Here is a 16,984-nt window from a genome sequence, read left to right as displayed (position 1 = left end):
TTTGGCCCATTTTTTGATTGGGTCATTTATTTTTCTGGAGTTGAGCTGTAGGAGTTGCTTGTATATTTTTGAGATTAGTTGTTTGTCAGTTGCTTCATTTGCTGCTTGTAGACTTTTTGATAGCAGCCCTTCTAACCAGCATGAGATGGTACCTCATTTTGGTTTTGATTTGCATTTCTCTGATAATGAATGATGTTGAGCATCTTTTCATGTGTTTGTTAGCCACCTGTATATCTTCTTTGGAGAAATGTCTGTTTAGTTCTTTGGCCCAGTTTTTTGATTGGGTCATTTATTTTTTCTGGTATTGAGCTGCATGAGCTGCTTGTATATTTTTGAGATTAATTCTTTGTCAGTTGCTTCATTTGCTATTATTTTCTCCCATTCTGAAAGCTGTCTTTTCATCTTGCTTATAGTTTCCTTTGCTGTACAAAAGCTTTTAAGTTTAACTAGGTCCCATTTATTTTTGCTTTGATTTCCATTGCTTGGGGGGCGGGGGTCATAGAGGATCCTGCTGTGATTTATGTCAGAGACTGTGTTGGCTATGTTTTCCTCTAGGAGTTTCATAGTTTCTGGTCTTACATTTAGATCTTTAATTCATTTTGAGTTTATTTTTGTGTATGGTGTTAGAAAGTGTTCTAGTTTCATTCTTTTACAAGTGGTTGACCAGTTTTCCCAGCACCACTTGTTAAAGACATTGTCTTTTCTCCATTGTATATTCTTGCCTCCTTGGTCAAAGATAAGGTGTCCATAGGTGCAAGGATTTATCTCTGGGCTTTCTATTTTGTTCCACTGATCTATATTTCTGTCTTTGTGCCAGTACCATACCGTCCTGATGACTGTAGCTTTGTAGTGTAGTCTGAAGTCAGGCAGATTGATTCCTCCATTTCCATTCTTCTTTCTCAAGCTTGCTTTGGCTATTTGCCACTCCGGTATTCTTGTCTGGAGAATTCCATGGACAGAGGAGTTTGGCAGGCTACAGTCCATGGAGTCGCAAAGAGTCAGCCACAACTGAGCAACTAACACTTTGGAAAAAGTTAAGACATGGTTCATATGCTTTCAGGGTTACCTATTTCCTTTTTTGTTTACATCTTAATTTATTTGTGTACAAATTAAAGATGCATTGAAAAATAAACCAATAAAAAGAAATAAGAGGTCCAGAGCAAGGGCATTCCAGGCTGGAAGCAGTCAAGCCTGGTCATGATCAAGCATAGCCCTTGTCCTGTCCCAGCCAGTCTGAGTTGGAAGATAAGTGTCAGCCACTCTGTTGATACCAAAGCCCAAGTGATGCCCCAGAAGGAGAGTCAACTCCAGCCACTTCTGCCTAACTCCTCAAGAACTCCCAGCTTAGAGAAACAGCGTTTCCAGTGGGAGTTCAGAGTGGGACATGGGTTGGCTCTGTGAGGAATTGGAAGTTGATGATCAGGCTCCCTACAGAACTATTTGGTGTTGGGGTCTCTCCAGCTGGAAAGAAGGATGGCACCTCTCCCAGGTCTTAATTTATTTTGCAAGTCAGTTATCAGGCTTATTCATCTCTGACAATGTGCCTCTATCCAGTGGGTGATCACCAATCATTGCAGGAGACAAAAAGAATAGTGAAAGCAGAGTGAGAAAGCTAATTGACCACCCTAAGTAACTGTGACATTGCAGCTGACTTCTAGACCCAAAAGAGGACCAACCATTTTTCTCTTCATCACCTATGGTCTATACCCCAGCTCTAATGCATGTGTATGTTTTATCCCTAATATAGGAAGTTGTTGCTAACGGTAAGCTAAATGAGCAGCCCCTCCTCCTGTACTAATTCTGGGATCCCCACTTCTTCCTGCCTGCCCCTTTCTTCTTAGAGGACAGTCCAAAAGGCCACATAAAATTGCCAGGGTCTTGGTACCTCCAAATGCCCCAAGAGCAAATCATACAAAGTAAACTCAGAAACTACATTCATTACCACAGAATTAGCAGGAAAAAGAACGTACAGTGAGGGGATACGGGCATAAGTAGGACATGACAGAGTGGTAGAATTCTTAATTTCAGAAAGAAAGTGCCTCCTTAAACCTCTCCCTCCCAGCAAAGAGACTGAGGTAAGCTTACAAGACTTACAAGATATCCAACTGTCCTTATTTCTCTGCTCTCCTAGGGTTCTTTCTGCAAGTTGACCTAGGACTCTGTTCTGTTTACTCACTTGCTCTACATCAGTAGCTACAGAACTTCCTTATGTATATAACAGAGAAAGTCCATACACGGGGCCCTCCAGCTCAGGCTCTTGTCTCCCACCAGGATGAGCTTGAACAGCTTGCCCTTCTGTTTCTCCATGATAACCTCATGCACTGCCATCTCTATGCCCTTAAACTATCAATGAGGTCTCATACTTTCATGTACAGTGTATTGTGCAGAACTGGCAGAACACTCAAGCCACTGGTGATCTGACTGAAGGAGATGCTGAAAAGGATCTGGACAACTGAGGGTTACCTATTTCTATAAATGAGTTATAAACGGTGTTCATGAAAAAAAATCTGACAGTAATCTGTTCATCCACGTGTGTATGGCCTGAGTGCTGTAATGCACAGTCATCATTTTTTATAATGATAAAAAGCTTACAGGTTTAACCTTTAAATGACCACTTATCTATCAAAAAAGTTCTACATGTATTAAAAATATTAAATAATCAATCATGCAAACTGAGTCAGTTAAACTGAAATAATGCTTATCTAATAAAATAGATGTGGTGATATCTAATTAAAGCCATATTCAACATATAAAAGTTTAAAATTCACATGAAACTATGTTATACAATAAGAAACAAGCATGAGAAGCTGTTATGAGTTGAATTGTGTTCTCCCAAGATTGACAGGCTTCCCCAACGGCTCAGAAGATGAAGAATTTGTTTGCAGTGCAGGAGAAGCAGGAGATGCAGGTCGATCCCTGGGTTGGGAAGATCCCCTGGAGGGGGAAATGGCAACCCACTCTAGTATTCCTGCCTGCAAAATTCCATGGACAGAGGAGCCTGGCGAGCTACAGTTCATAGGGTTGCAAAAGAGTCAGACACAACTGAGCAAGACTGATATGTTGAAGTCCTAATCTCCAGCACCTCAGAATGTGACCTTATTTGGAAATAGGGTCATTGCACATGTAATTAGTTAAACTGAGGTCATACTGGAGCAGGGTAGGCCCCTAATCCAATATGACTGCTGTCCTTCTAAAATGGTCATGTGAAAATACAGACACATAGGAAGAATGCCATGTGACAAAGAAGAGACTGGAGTTATGAAGTTGTATGTCAAGGAATGCCAAAGACTCCTGGCAAACCACCAGAAGCTAGGAAGAGGCAGGAAGGATTTCCCTACTAGTTTCAGAGGGAGCATGACCCTGCTGATACCTTAATTTCAGACTTATCACCTCCAGAACTGAGACAGTAAATTTCTATTGTTTTAATCCACCCAGTTTGTGGAAGTTTGTTACAATAGTCATAGGAAACTAAAACAGCATTTTCAGTATCTCTTGTATGTTAAGTTACTAATATTAATGTCTTTATTTTTAAAATTATTTTCTAAAATAACAGTAATTTTGACTTCTGGGAAAATCAGATCAGATCAGATCAGTCGCTCAGTCGTGTCTGACTCTTTGCGACCCCATGAATCGAAGCACACCAGGCCTCCCTGTCCATCACCAACTCCCAGAGTTCACTCAGACTCACGTCCATCGAGTCAGTGATGCCATCCAGCCATCTCATCCTCTGTCGTCCCCTTCTCCTCCTGCCCCCAATCACTCCCAGCATCAGAGTCTTTTCCAATGAGTCAGCTCTTCGCAGGAGGTGGCCAAAGTACTGGAGTTTCAGCTTCAGCATCATTCCTTCCAAAGAAATCCCAGGGCTGATCTCCTTCAGAAAGGACTGGTTGGATCTCCTTGCAGTCCAAGGGACTCGCAAGAGTCTTCTCCAACACCACAGTTCAAAAGCATCAATTCTTCGGCGCTCAGCCTTCTTCACAGTCCAACTCTCACATCCATACATGACCACAGGAAAAACCATAGCCTTGACTAGACGAACCTTTGTTGGCAAAGTAATGTCTCTGCTTTTGAATATGGTTGGTCACAACTTTCCTTCCAAGGAGTAAGTGTCTTTTAACTTCATAGCTGCAGTCACCATCTGTAGTGATTTTGGAGCCCAGAAAAATAAAGTCTGACACTGTTTCCACTGTTTCCCCATCTATTTCCCATGAAGTGGTGGGACCAGATGCCATGATCTTCGTTTTCTGAATGTTGAGCTTTAGGCCAACTTTTTCACTCTCCACTTTCACTTTCATCAAGAGGCTTTTGAGTTCCTCTTCACTTTCTGCCATAAGGGTGGTGTCATCTGCATATCTGAGGTTATTGATATTTCTCCTGGCAATCTTGATCCCAGCTTGTGTTTCTTCCAGTCCAGCGTTTCTCATGATGTACTCTGGGAGAATAGTTCTATACATTTTAACACGTATACAGATAGGTAGATAGATATATATGTATATTCATATAACCATCAACTCTAAGATACTGTTAATGTCTTGATTTTTAACAGCTGTTATTGAAACAAGTGCAATGAAACTGTTTCACACAGGCTTAAGTAAATTTCTAGTCCTTTCACTTCAAAATTTAGACTTTGTATTCACACTTCAGTAATACATTTTTAATTCCTAAAATAAAAATAACCTTTAAAAGTCTACTACCTTTAGTTTATTCATTGTCTTTAAAGCTCTATTATTGAGAAAGTCACCTTCAATAAGAATTCATCTAAAGTTTTGGGAAAAAACTGATAAATCACCATTCTTCACATGAAGCAGTCAACATAAAAGATACACACTGTTGCAACACTCATACCACTTACTGCTATCAGCTTTATTATACCCACAAGTATGGAGTTTTCCCTTTATCTTCTAGCACCACACTCATTATAAAAATTCACATCTCTCTCTTAACTAAGTCTGTTTTAAATTTCTAAACATTTACTATTCAACAGACTTTTTTTATTGCAGTGTAATTTACAATGTTATGTTAGTTTCAAGTGTAAATAAATTCATTTGTATCACTTTTCAGATTCCACATATAAGTTATACAATATCTGTCTTTGACTAACTTCATTCAGTGTGATAATCTCTAGGTCCATCCATGTTGTGGCAAATGATATTATTTCATACTTTTCATGGCTGAGTAATATTCCATTGTATATATGTACCACATCTTCTTAATCTATTCATCTTTCTCTAGGCATTTAGGTTGCTTCCATGTCTTGGCAATTGTAAATAGTGCTGCTATGAACATCGATGCCCAGGAGTAAGACTGCTGGATCATATGGTAGATCTATTTTTAATTTTTTAAGGAACGTCCATACTCTTCTCCACAGAGGCTGAACCAATTTACATTTCCACGAACAGAGTAAGAGGGTCCATTTCTCTTCACAGCCTCTATAGCACTTATTTTTTATAGATTTTTTGATGATGGCCATTCTGACTGGTGTAAGGTGATATTTCATGATAGTAAAGCTGGGAGGGATTGGAGGCAGGAGGAAAAGGGGACGACAGAGGATGAGATGGCTGGATGGCATCACCGACTCGATGGATGTGAGTTTAAGTGAACTCCGGGAGTTGGTGATGGACAGGGAGGCCTGGCGTGCTGCGATTCATGGGGTCGCCAAGAGTCGGACACGACTGAGTGACTGAACTGAACTGAACTGAACTGAGCATCTTTTCATGTGCTATTAGCCATCTTCATGTCTTCTTTGGAAAAATGTTTATTTAGGTCTTCTGCCTATTTTTTTTAATTAGACTGTTTGTTTTTTTCATATTAAACTACAGGAGCTGTTTGTATATTTTTGGAAATTAACAATAACTTGAATATTAAGATATGTGTGTGAGGTACTGTGGTAGAAAAGGAAGGAGAAAATTCATTGCTTAAGAAAGAAAAAGAGCAATGTGATTTTAAAACCTGGTAAGTTTCTACTCTAAAAAATGTTACCACTTATCCCTTAAAGGTATGCAGCTGCTTTCCCTGCTGGAATATCTCACATATAAATTAAGTCATTTTTCCCCACATAGAAATTTTATTATGATTTTATATCTATTCTAACTTACAATGCTATACAGCTTTTTAGGTGAGGGTATCTTTTGTTCCTCTAAATAATATAGATTAAAAATAAATTACCTATAGAAATCAACACCAGCAATACTTATTACTGCTGCACTTTACAAAAGCTGTACTACAGAAAAATTACACAGATGTTTATTGATAATATATACACACTCATAATTATAAACTTAACTACTTAATGTGTAAGCTATGAATAACTTCCAGAAATGGATCTTTTTATTATTATTGACTTTGTAATTACATTTCTTTCACATAAATAGTACTTAGCATTGTGACTGTAGTCTTAAAGATTATCCACACACAAATAATGCCTTTATTAGAAAATGTGTAGGCTAAAACTATGGGGCTCAACTGTCAGAATATATGATAATTTCTGGATAAACATTTGTATAATTAAGATATACCAACACTGAAGGCCCCTGTAAGACTTTATCCAATTTTTGAAAATCTAAATATTCAAATAAATATAATATTTCTGCATACAAGAGAAAAACTATCAATGCTTCTTTTCCATCAATTAAGTTAGTTCTCCCTGAGAAGACACAATCCTCCTTTAAGTTCTACCAGACACGGAGACATTAATTTAAAATATGATGATGGGTCAACATCTTAAAATTATTAGTAAATTATAGTTGTACCATTCTTATACCATCTGCAGATTCCTGAGTAAGTATTTTCCCAAGGTTTATACTACAACTATTTCCATGGGCTCCTTAGACAGGTTAAAATGCAGATGCTTAAAACATCTGAACTCTATTACCTTCATAATACCGAGAGAACAGAAAGATCTATTCACAGAGCTTCAAACTTACAGATGTCCATGAAAAGACTAATTTATAATTTTCCCCTTTTAAAAGGAGCAATACCTCTGATTCAGTACTATCTTGTAAAAGAAATGTATCCTTTGAGCATAACAAGCTACAGTCCTCCCATTTCTTTATATCAAGCTGGGAAACTTTTAGTTCTAATTCAAAATTGGATGTTTTCTACAGAGAATTTGTGTTTTAACCAGTCCATGACGTCCCATTACCAGATCCCATGTGGAAAGTAATCAGAAGTTACTGAATATAAATACTCTTTGTACAAAGTCTTTGTTGTCTAATTTATTTTGTTTCAATTTTTTTCATTTATGTTGTGCTTTTTTCTTTATTTTTAAATTTACTTATTTAAGTAATAAAATATTTAAAATACTTCATGTTTACCTTGTTTAAATTCTTTTATGAATCTTTGCTTTAAAAGAATGTTTAAAAGAAATACCCTAATTTCCTTTACTTCCTAAAGCATCAGCCTTCAGTAACTTTCCAATTCGGAGGTTTTAACTATGGCTTGGATATAGTAAGGAAATAAATAAGAATTTTTAATAGTAGCACTGAGTAATTATATTGAGGGTTTTTTTTTAAGTAACTTTATTTATTTATTATTTTTGGCTGTGCTGGATATTCGTTGCTGCTCGGGCTCTTCTCCAGCTGTGGTGAGCAAGGGCTACTCTAGTTGCGGAGCATGAACTTCTCAATGCAATGGCTTCTCTTGTTGCAGAGCACAGGTTCTAGGACACATGGGTTCGGTAGCTGCAGCTCCCAGGCTCTAGAGCACAGGCTCAGTAGTTATGGAACATGCACTTAGTTGCTCCAAGGCATGTGGGATCTTCCAGGATCAGGGACTGAACGCATGTCTCCTGCACTGGCAGGCAGATTCCTTACACTGAGCCACCAGGGAAGCCCCTATATTGAATGTGAAGTGAAATTATAAAGTGAAGAACATGATTACTGTCTTGCTATATACAAATCATTTTTTTGCTTATCTCTTGGTAATACTTTTATAAAACCTATCATCTAGATTGTCACATACTCACATTTTAGGTTTAAGAGATGAGGAATGGTTCTCTAATTTTACATACTAAACGATGGTTTGGGACTTCCCTGGTGGTCCAGTGGTTAAAACTCTGTGCTCCCAACATGGGGTAGCCATGTCTGATCATCTGGTGCGGGAAGATGATGCATGATGCAGCCAAAAAAATTAACGGTGGTTCATGCCAAGATACAGAACTCAGAATGATAAAGAATGGAATATTCTTCTCTTTCACCCTCACTAGCATAAATTAAAATCAGAAAAATAAAGATTACACAACTCATGTTTCTCAAATAGCATTACTTAAAAATGATTAATTCATTATCCTACCTTCATCTATGAAATCCAATGTAAGAATCAGAAAATATGCTTAAATATATTCTTTATCCAGTCCCTAAAATTATCAGACAAGAGCTCATCATCCTAAGAAGCATGCCAACTCTCATACTGTAGAAGAAAAAAATCTGATTTAAACATGACCTGGATCATTCACAACATCTGATTTCACTTACAACTTGACATTATAGTCATTTTCAAAATATATACTTCTTTAAAACTCTTCTTTCTCAACTGCCCCTTCAAAGTTTGAAAATTATTTCAAATACAGTATCTCTTACTATAAAATGACTACTTAAATTGAAACTTTTCAATTCAATATATTTAAACAAGAAACTTAAAAATTAATCAATATAAACTCATAAAAAGAATATGATCTACAGATGAATAATGAAATGCCCATATTCATTTTTATGCTTTCAGAATTAAAGCTGCACACCTTAATTACCTGTTATTCAATTCATTATTACAAATATGTACAGAAACACACAAAGGAATAGCCTCAAATAAACAAAACTTTCTCAATCTACCATTTCTGTATTCTGACACAGGATAAATTTAGATAAATTTACATTTCACATTTGCAAAACAAATTGTGGTATATGTTGCTTTAAAAAGAAACAGGATTCAGTGATTCTCAATAATCAAAAGTAGGTTGCTTTATATGAAACACCACAATGTGCTACTCTTCAAATGGAAAAAAAAATTCAAATACATCAGTTTTACCTGGGGAGAAGAGAGCTAGATGTTTGGGGTTCCTGTTTATATGTGTTCCTCTGTCTGTTTAATTCTAAAAACAGCCTCTCTCCAACTCCTTTCAAAAATCAATATTTTTTCAGTAAATATGAGCATATACTGTACAATAAAACGGATAATGTGTACTTCCAAAGTGCTATAACAGTCCAAATAGAAAAAAAAATCAGTATTTAAATTCCCCACATAGCAAGTCAATGTTAAACAATGTCATTTTTTCTCCTTTCTCCCTATCCATTCCACAAATCAGGACTACTGAATTTGTATATTTAATAAGATGAACAAACTGACTAGAAGCTCTAGAGCAATAAAAGAAAAAGAAATCACTTTCATTCCCCCACAAACAAAAAGATAAAACAAAAGCAAATATGAAGACTTGTTAAATGAGAAGCATTTGAAAAACCCAACGTGACCAGCTTTTGATTTACCCCAGTCTGACAAGGAAGACAGACCCCACCCCCACTCCAGATTGTGCCTTTTTTTTTTCCTTGGGTGGGGGTGTGGAGAAGAAGCTGTCACATTTCCATCTTCGGGTATTGTTAAGTCCACAGCCTAGATCCCCAAGTATCACTGGTCCAGGGAAAAAAAACATTAAAGCAGATAATTAAAACTGTCTGAAATGCACGGCATTTTGCTGAGATTTTTCCCATTTTTAAAGTTAATTATACCCAGCTTCAATCTGCAAAGACTAGATTGCCTTTGACAGCCTGTCCCTCAAACGTTCCCTGTAAGACCGCTTGCTCCAGATTCACTAACAGTTCGCTCCTCTCTAAACTTAAATTAGAAAAACGCATTTCAGAAATGATTACATCCAGAAAGCCATACTTCCCCATCCTTTTTGCTTTGGCGTGGGGTGTAGAACGAAGAATAAAAAAGAGATCTATTCGCTTCTCAAACAAAAAGAAATGGGGGTAGTGGAGGAAAGAGCAGCAGTGGACCTGACGAAATGTTGAGAAAAGTTTTTTATGTGACTAGTTTGTCCTTCGGCAGAGGATCGGGAGTTGGGCAAAAAGCCGGGGTCCTAGCTCAGGGCTTGTGCAAAGAGAAGGCACCTGCGGAAGAGGAGGCCGGGGACCCGAGAGAAGCCGAGCGAACACCTACCGACTTGCAGCACATTCTCCACGGAGCCGCTGTCCAGCAGACGGATGCCCCGGCGGAAGGGGAGCCCCTCGCCGCCACCGCCGCCGGCCACTCCAGCCCCAGAGCCCAGTCCGGGGGACGCCCCCGCCACGGCGGCCCCGGGGGCGGAGCCGGCCGGAGCGGCGGCCCCGGGGGGTGGCGGCGGCCCCTCCTCGGCCGGCGAAGCCCCCGCGGCGCCGCCAGCCGCGCCGGCGCCAGGGCCGCCGCGGTACTGGAAGCTGGAGTACATGCAGATCTCCCGCTCATTCCGCGGGAAGGACCAGTAGACGATGCGGCGCTGCACGGGCTCCGGGATCCGCTCAAAGCGCTCCTCCACCCGCTCGTACGCCCACTTTTCTGCCACCGTCTTGGCGGCGCAGTCCAGCAAGGACTCGGGCTGCAGGTGGGGGCGGGCCCCCGGAGGTAGGCAGCTGCCGCCGACGCCCCCCACCCCGCCGCCGGCCGCCCCGGGCGAACCGCGAGGGTGGTGAGCCTGTGGACTGGGCCACGAGCACAGGCGCTTGGCCGGAGAGACCGGCGACGGCGAGAGCAGTTCCTCTCGCTCACCTCCTTCCGCCATTGCTGGGGACTGACTGACTGACTGAGGCGGCGGCGGCGGCGGCGGCGGCGGCACCGGCTGCGGCGGAGACCCCGGCCACGGCCACGCGCCCCGCGCAAGCGCCCAGCTGCGGCACCGGGGGGCGGGGCGAGCAAACCCGCGAGCCGGCCGGCCCGAGTGGGGAGCCTGGGCCGGTCCTGTGCGCGCGCCGCGAGGGCCGACAGGGGCAGCCAGAGGACGAGAGGGAGGCGGCGCGCGCTGTCCGGGCCGCCGCGAGCGCGAGGAGGGACGGGAGCGAGCACGGGCTGGCGGCGCGCGCCGGGCGCAGACTGCCCAGAATGCGCACCGAGCGCTCGCGCCTGGCCGACTTCACCTAGGGGACACCCAGGGACGAGGAGCGCCCGGCACCCGCGCCAGCCCGCGCGCCTCCGACCCACCTGCAGCCTGGAGGGAAAGGAGTGGACTGTGCGGCCAAGTGCAACGGCCCGGAGCGAGTATTGCGCGAAGCCGCAAGCAAAGTGCTAGGCTTGCGGGGCGGAGAAAGAGAGATAACTCAAAATCAAGGGTCCTCTGGTAGATGGACCAGACGGGCGACAGCCACAGAGGAGCGAATGATCTGGCAGAAAGACGCTAGGAAGACGCTAGGGGGAAAAATTGGAAAGTTCCATTGATGAAAACTCCCCTCACATCACAGCAATGTAGAATAAAGTCAGCGGTCCCCTCCAGAGCCAGGCAAAGTCGCGCCAGCCCCCGACTGGACAATGGGATGCCAAGATCTCACCGCCACGGCAGCTACAGCCTCTGGGGGTTTTGAAGGGTTTTAGAACCTTGCATCCTAGGAAACAAAACACTTTCGTGTGGTTTTTGGTACAATTCTCTAATCACCTGAGTCCAGTCTCAATTAAGGCTTTATATTTTCCTCACTTGGCTCAGTCTTCTGCACTTTCATATTAATTATAACAAGTAACACATATTTTTATATATTTGTGTAATGGTCCGTCAAGTCAAAGCTATGGTTTTTCTAGTAGTCATGTATGGATGTGAGAGTTGGACTATAAAGGAAGCTGAGCGCTGAAGAACTGTAAACTGTGGTGTTGGAGGATACTCTTGAGAGTCCCTTGGACTGCAAAGAGATCCAACCAGTCCATCCTAAAGGAAATCAGTTCTGAATATTCACTGGAAGGACTGATGCTAAAGCTGAAACTCCAATACTTTGGCCACCTGGTGAGAAGATCTGACTCATTAGAAAAGACCCTGATGCTGGGAAAGATTGAAGGCAGGAGGGGAGGGGGATGACAGAGGATGAGATGGTTGGATGGCATCACCGACTGGATGGACATGAATTTAGTAAGCTCAGGGAGTTGATGATGGACAGGGAAGCCTGGTGTGCTGTAGTCCATGGGGTCTCAAAGAGTCGGACACGACTGAGCCACTGAACTAAACTGTAATGTTCAACTGCCTGTGCACTCCATGAGAGCAGAGATCATGTCTGTTTTCTTCTTGATAATTTATACTCTGACACAGCAACTTTACCACTAACTCCTCCATAAACAATACTGAGTTGTAAGTGACAGTATGTTGGTCAGTCAAGAAAACTTATTTCAGATTTGCAGACAAATTAATCTCTAAAACGTTAAAATGTTCCAAAAACTATATTGAGAGTTCCTTCAATTGTGTTCTGTCTCCAAAATGAACAAGTTCTAGAGTGTAGTATAAAATAAGGATTAGAAAAGAGTAAATGACTGAAGATGTACAGGGACCAAAGTAGCTTGATTTTGCTATAATCTCAGAATTTAAAGGGGCTTCCCTTATGGCTCAGCTGGTAAAGATTCTGCCTGCAATGTGGGATACCTGGGTTTGATGCCTGGGTTGGGAAGATCCGCTGGAGAAGGGGAAGGCTACCCACTCGTTCTGGCCTAGAGAATTCCATGGACTGTATAGTCCATGGGGTTGCAAAGAGTCAGACACGACTGGGCGATTTTCACTTCACTTCAGAATTTAAAAAGTATAGCTATAGAATTACAGAATTACAGTGAAAATCACACTTGCTACTTGTATGATGCTAATCATATTATTTGTAAAAGGGAGGTAGTAATGATAAATGATAACCTACACATAAAATTTACTAGAAGTAATTCAAATCTAGTGTTTCTTCAGTGTAGTAGATAACATGTTTATATCTGTAAATGGATTTATATCTGCAAACATATAAATGAATTATTGTGAAGTAGCATAAACCCTTGTTGTTTAGTTGCTAGATCATGTCTGACTCTTTGCCACCCCATGGACTGTAGCCTGCCAGGCTCCTCTGTCCATGAGATTTCCCAGACAAGAATACTAGAGTGGATTGCCATTTCCTTCTCCAGGGGATCTTCCTGACCCAAGGATAGAACCCAAGTCTCCTGCATTAGCAGGGGGATTCTTTACTGTTGAGCTACCATGGAAGCCAGCATAATCCCTTGCTGTGCTGTGCTGTGCTTAGTTGCTCAGTGGTGTCCGACTCTTTCTTACCCCCATGGACTGTAGCCCCCCCGGCTCCTCTGTCCATGGGAATTCTCAGGCAAGAATACTAGAGTGGTTGCCATGCCCTCCTCCAGGGGATATTCCCAACCCAGGGATCAAACCCAGGTTTCCTGCATTGCAGGCAGATTCTTTACCAGCTGAGCCACCAGGGAAACCCAGCATAATCCCTCAACCCCCTTAAATATGGTACCACAATTACAGACTTTCATGGCACCATTCTTTTCCTTCCTAGAACTTATCAGAGTTTATTTTGAGGGTGAGTATTCCTTTAATGCCTTTCTCCCTAACTAGATTATGAGCTAATGTAAGAGCAGAAAATATTTCTATGTAAAGGCCTATCTCTAACACTCACTGTAATGCTACATATATTATTGTTGTTGATCAGTCGCTGTCGCATAGGACTCTGCAACCCCATCAACTGCAGCACACCAGGCTCCCCTGTCCTTCACTGTCTCCTGGAGTTTGCTCAAATTCATGTCCATTGAGTCAGAGATGCTAGCTAACCATCTCATCCTCTGCCGACCCCTTCACCTTTTGCCTTCAGTCTTTCCCAGCATCAGGGTCTTTTCCAATGAGTTGGCTCTTTGGATCAAGTGGCCAAAGTATTAGAGTTTCAGCTTCAGTATCAGTCCTGCCAATGAAAATTCAGGGTTGATATCCTTTAGGATTGACTGGTTTGATTTCCTTGCAGTCCAAGGGATTCTCAAGAGTCTTCTTCAGCATGCTGCTCAAAAAAATTTTCTTTCTGAATCAATGAATATGTTTGAGTAAATATCTGGTTTACTCAACAGCTGGAAACTATGATTAATAGAGGTTGGGACATAAGAAGACATGTTACTTAAACATTTATTAAGTGTCAAGTTTGTTTCTTACAAGTTTGATTTAACTAGGTGTTTTTCCTTATCTGGAGGACATTAAAATTTATAGAAAAGTACAAAGAATAGCATAATCTATACCCATATACTCACCACTCAGAATTAATAATTATTACTTAATATAGCAGAAGTCCACTTTAACTGCCTCCATACAGCATCCCTGGGAGCAAGTACAACTTGAGTTTGGAGTCCATTTTTAAATTATGTGTGTGTGCATATGTAACATTGTTTTGTGTATACTTCATTTAATTAAATGGTATCACAGCTGCCTACTATCATATTGGTAACTTTCTTTTTCCAGTGCATACTGTTTAATTGCCAATTAAATTTGATAATACGTAATTGAATTTGTAAATATTTAGATGATGGGTAAGATGAATTTTCCTTCTTTGTTTTTGTTTTCCAATTTTTTCTTAGCTCTCTGTGTACTTTTTAAACCTTCTATATAAATCTTATAATCTACTCTGTTTCCAAAATTCCTTCAGGAATTCTTCTTGGAATTACATTAAATTTATAGATTAATTTGGGGTCAACTACAACCACTCCAGTACTCTTGCTTGGAAAATCCCATGGACGGAAGAGCCTGGTAGGCTGCAGTCCATGGGGTCTCTAAGAGTCGGACACGACTGAGCAACTTCACTTTCACTTTTCACTTTCATGCATTGGAGAAGGAAATGGCAACCCACTCCAGTGTTCTTGCCTGGAGAATCCCAGGGACGGGGGAGACTGGTGGGCTGCCGTCTATGGGGTCGCACAGAGTCGGACACGACTGAAGCGACTTAGCAGCAGCACAACTGTCTTTATAAATATAATGTATCCTTTCATTTATATGAGTGTTCTTTGCCAATTTTTTCAAGAAAACTATTTTATTACTACTCTTATATCTATTTTGTGACCCTAGTTATTGATAGATCTTTTCCAAAATATCATTAAACAAGAAATAATCTCATCTCTGGCAGCTTAACATTGTTAGTGAGATATGATAAAACATGTGGAAAGTTAAATAACAGTAAAAGACTGTAATAATACAAAAAAAGTAATAGCTTCAGAAGATTGTCAGGTGATTTGAAAAAGCACTCATTATTTTGGGAATCAGAAGAAAGATTGGTTTGGGTAAAACTTGTGAGAGGGAGCTCTACTGTAGTCTTATTTCATGTAGGTCTTGGAGAATGAATAGGATTCAAATATGCCCAAAAGCTTAGGTAAGGAATTTCAATTATGTTGAACAACTTCAGCAAAAGCCCAAAAGCTGAAAAGTACAGAACATTCATGGAACAGTTAAAAATAAATATTTGTATAGAAAAATGGGAAATAAAGATTAGAAATACCTTTTAAAGCCACATTATGGGTAATATTAAATGCCAGGTTAAGGAAGATGAAGTTAAGTATATAGTATGGGCAACGGGGAACCAAGATAGTGAAGGTTGTTAGACATCTATATAGCATGATAGCACTGAATGTAACCTATGTTTTCCACATCTCTTCTCTCATTAGTATGCTTTGTATGTTAGTCGCTCAGTCGTGTCCAACTCTTTTCTATCCCATGGACTGTAGCCCGCCAGGCTCCTCTGTCCATGGAATTCTCCAGGTGAGAATACTGGAGTGAGTTGCCATTCCCTTCTCCAGGGGATCTTCCTGACCCAGGGATCAAACCCAGGTCTCCTGCATTGAAGGCAGATTCTTTACCATCTGAGCCACAAGGGGAGTGCCAGTGTGCTTTGTACTTAGCACATAATAGACCCTCAATAAATATTCCATGAATGAATGAATCATCTGGCTGTGATGTGGTGAATCTATTTAAAGGGGAGAAAAAGAGACATAGAAATCTTTTAGGTACCTGTTCCAACAATCTGGTCATGAATTGTAGTGGCCTCGATTCAGATGACAGTAGGAAAAGAAATTTCTCTGAATAAACTGCTTCTGCCCTATTGTTTCTAAAAAATAATGATATAATGACATTGTACCATAGAGTAGCAGGGTGACTTTTTTTCCTGATAGCTCATGAAGCTACATTTTGTGTTTTCTGATATATTTGCCATTTTTAAACAAACACAAATAAATAAGCTACTATTTGTGAGGAGGTGGGTCGGTGGTAAAGAATCAGCCTGCTAATGCAGGAGACATGGGTTCAATCCCTGGGTCAAGAAGATTTCCCTGGAGAAGGAAATGGCTGCCCACTGCAGTACTCTTGCCTGGGAAAGCCTATGGACAAAGGAGCCCGGTGGGCTACAGTCCATGGGGTCACCAAAGAGTCAGACATGCTTAGCGATTAAACAACAACAACCAATAGTGAAGGATACTAGGTTGCTTAAGATAGCCTGGACATTAAGAACGAAAGAAACTGGGATTTCCCTGGCAGTGGTTAAGACTCCATGCTTCCAACACAGTAGGTGCAGGATCGATCCCTGATTGGGGAACTAAGATCCTACATGCCACAAAGGCACAACCGAAAAATAAAAACAAAAAAACTTCCAAAAGAAAAGAAGAATGAAAGAAACCCTATGTGACCCTGAGCTGGAACCAGGGAAACCTAGAATTGATACAGAGGAAGTTACAGGAAGGAGGAAAGAACATCTAATGATGATGATACTTAAAATTGATACAATGTTTTACAGTTTTCAGCTAGAAAATAAAGCATTCCTGAAGAAAATTGATGCTGACCAAGAATATTAATTTTATTCTAATTCCATGTGGGCCCTAAATTGCTGCTTGTTAATCCTGTTATTCATCTCCAATTGACTAGCATCTTTATTCCCATTTTACCTTTGTAGAAATGCTCAGAAATATTGTGTTTTAATCAAGGTTACTAGCAAGTGAGTGACAGATCCAGAACTCAAATCCACCTTGTTGAATTCTGAGT

General features: G+C 40.9%; 1 protein-coding gene across 1 annotated transcript in view; it reads right to left on the bottom strand.

Annotated features, from left to right (window-relative positions):
• Nucleotides 1-12,312, bottom strand: part of ZSWIM5 (zinc finger SWIM-type containing 5) — a 158,931-nt gene extending 146,619 nt beyond the window's left edge. Inside the window, 1 exon segment of the mRNA XM_024990173.2 lies at nt 10,150-12,312. Within this exon segment, the coding sequence (XP_024845941.1) occupies nt 10,150-10,747 (598 nt within the window). The 5' untranslated portion in view covers nt 10,748-12,312.
• Nucleotides 12,313-16,984: the final 4,672 nt, after the last annotated feature.

Source organism: Bos taurus, chromosome 3 (assembly GCF_002263795.3).
Source record: "Bos taurus isolate L1 Dominette 01449 registration number 42190680 breed Hereford chromosome 3, ARS-UCD2.0, whole genome shotgun sequence".
NCBI lineage: Eukaryota > Metazoa > Chordata > Mammalia > Artiodactyla > Bovidae > Bos > Bos taurus.
The sequence above is the reverse complement of the archived record's forward strand: the minus strand, read 5'-3'. Positions and strand labels throughout refer to the sequence as shown.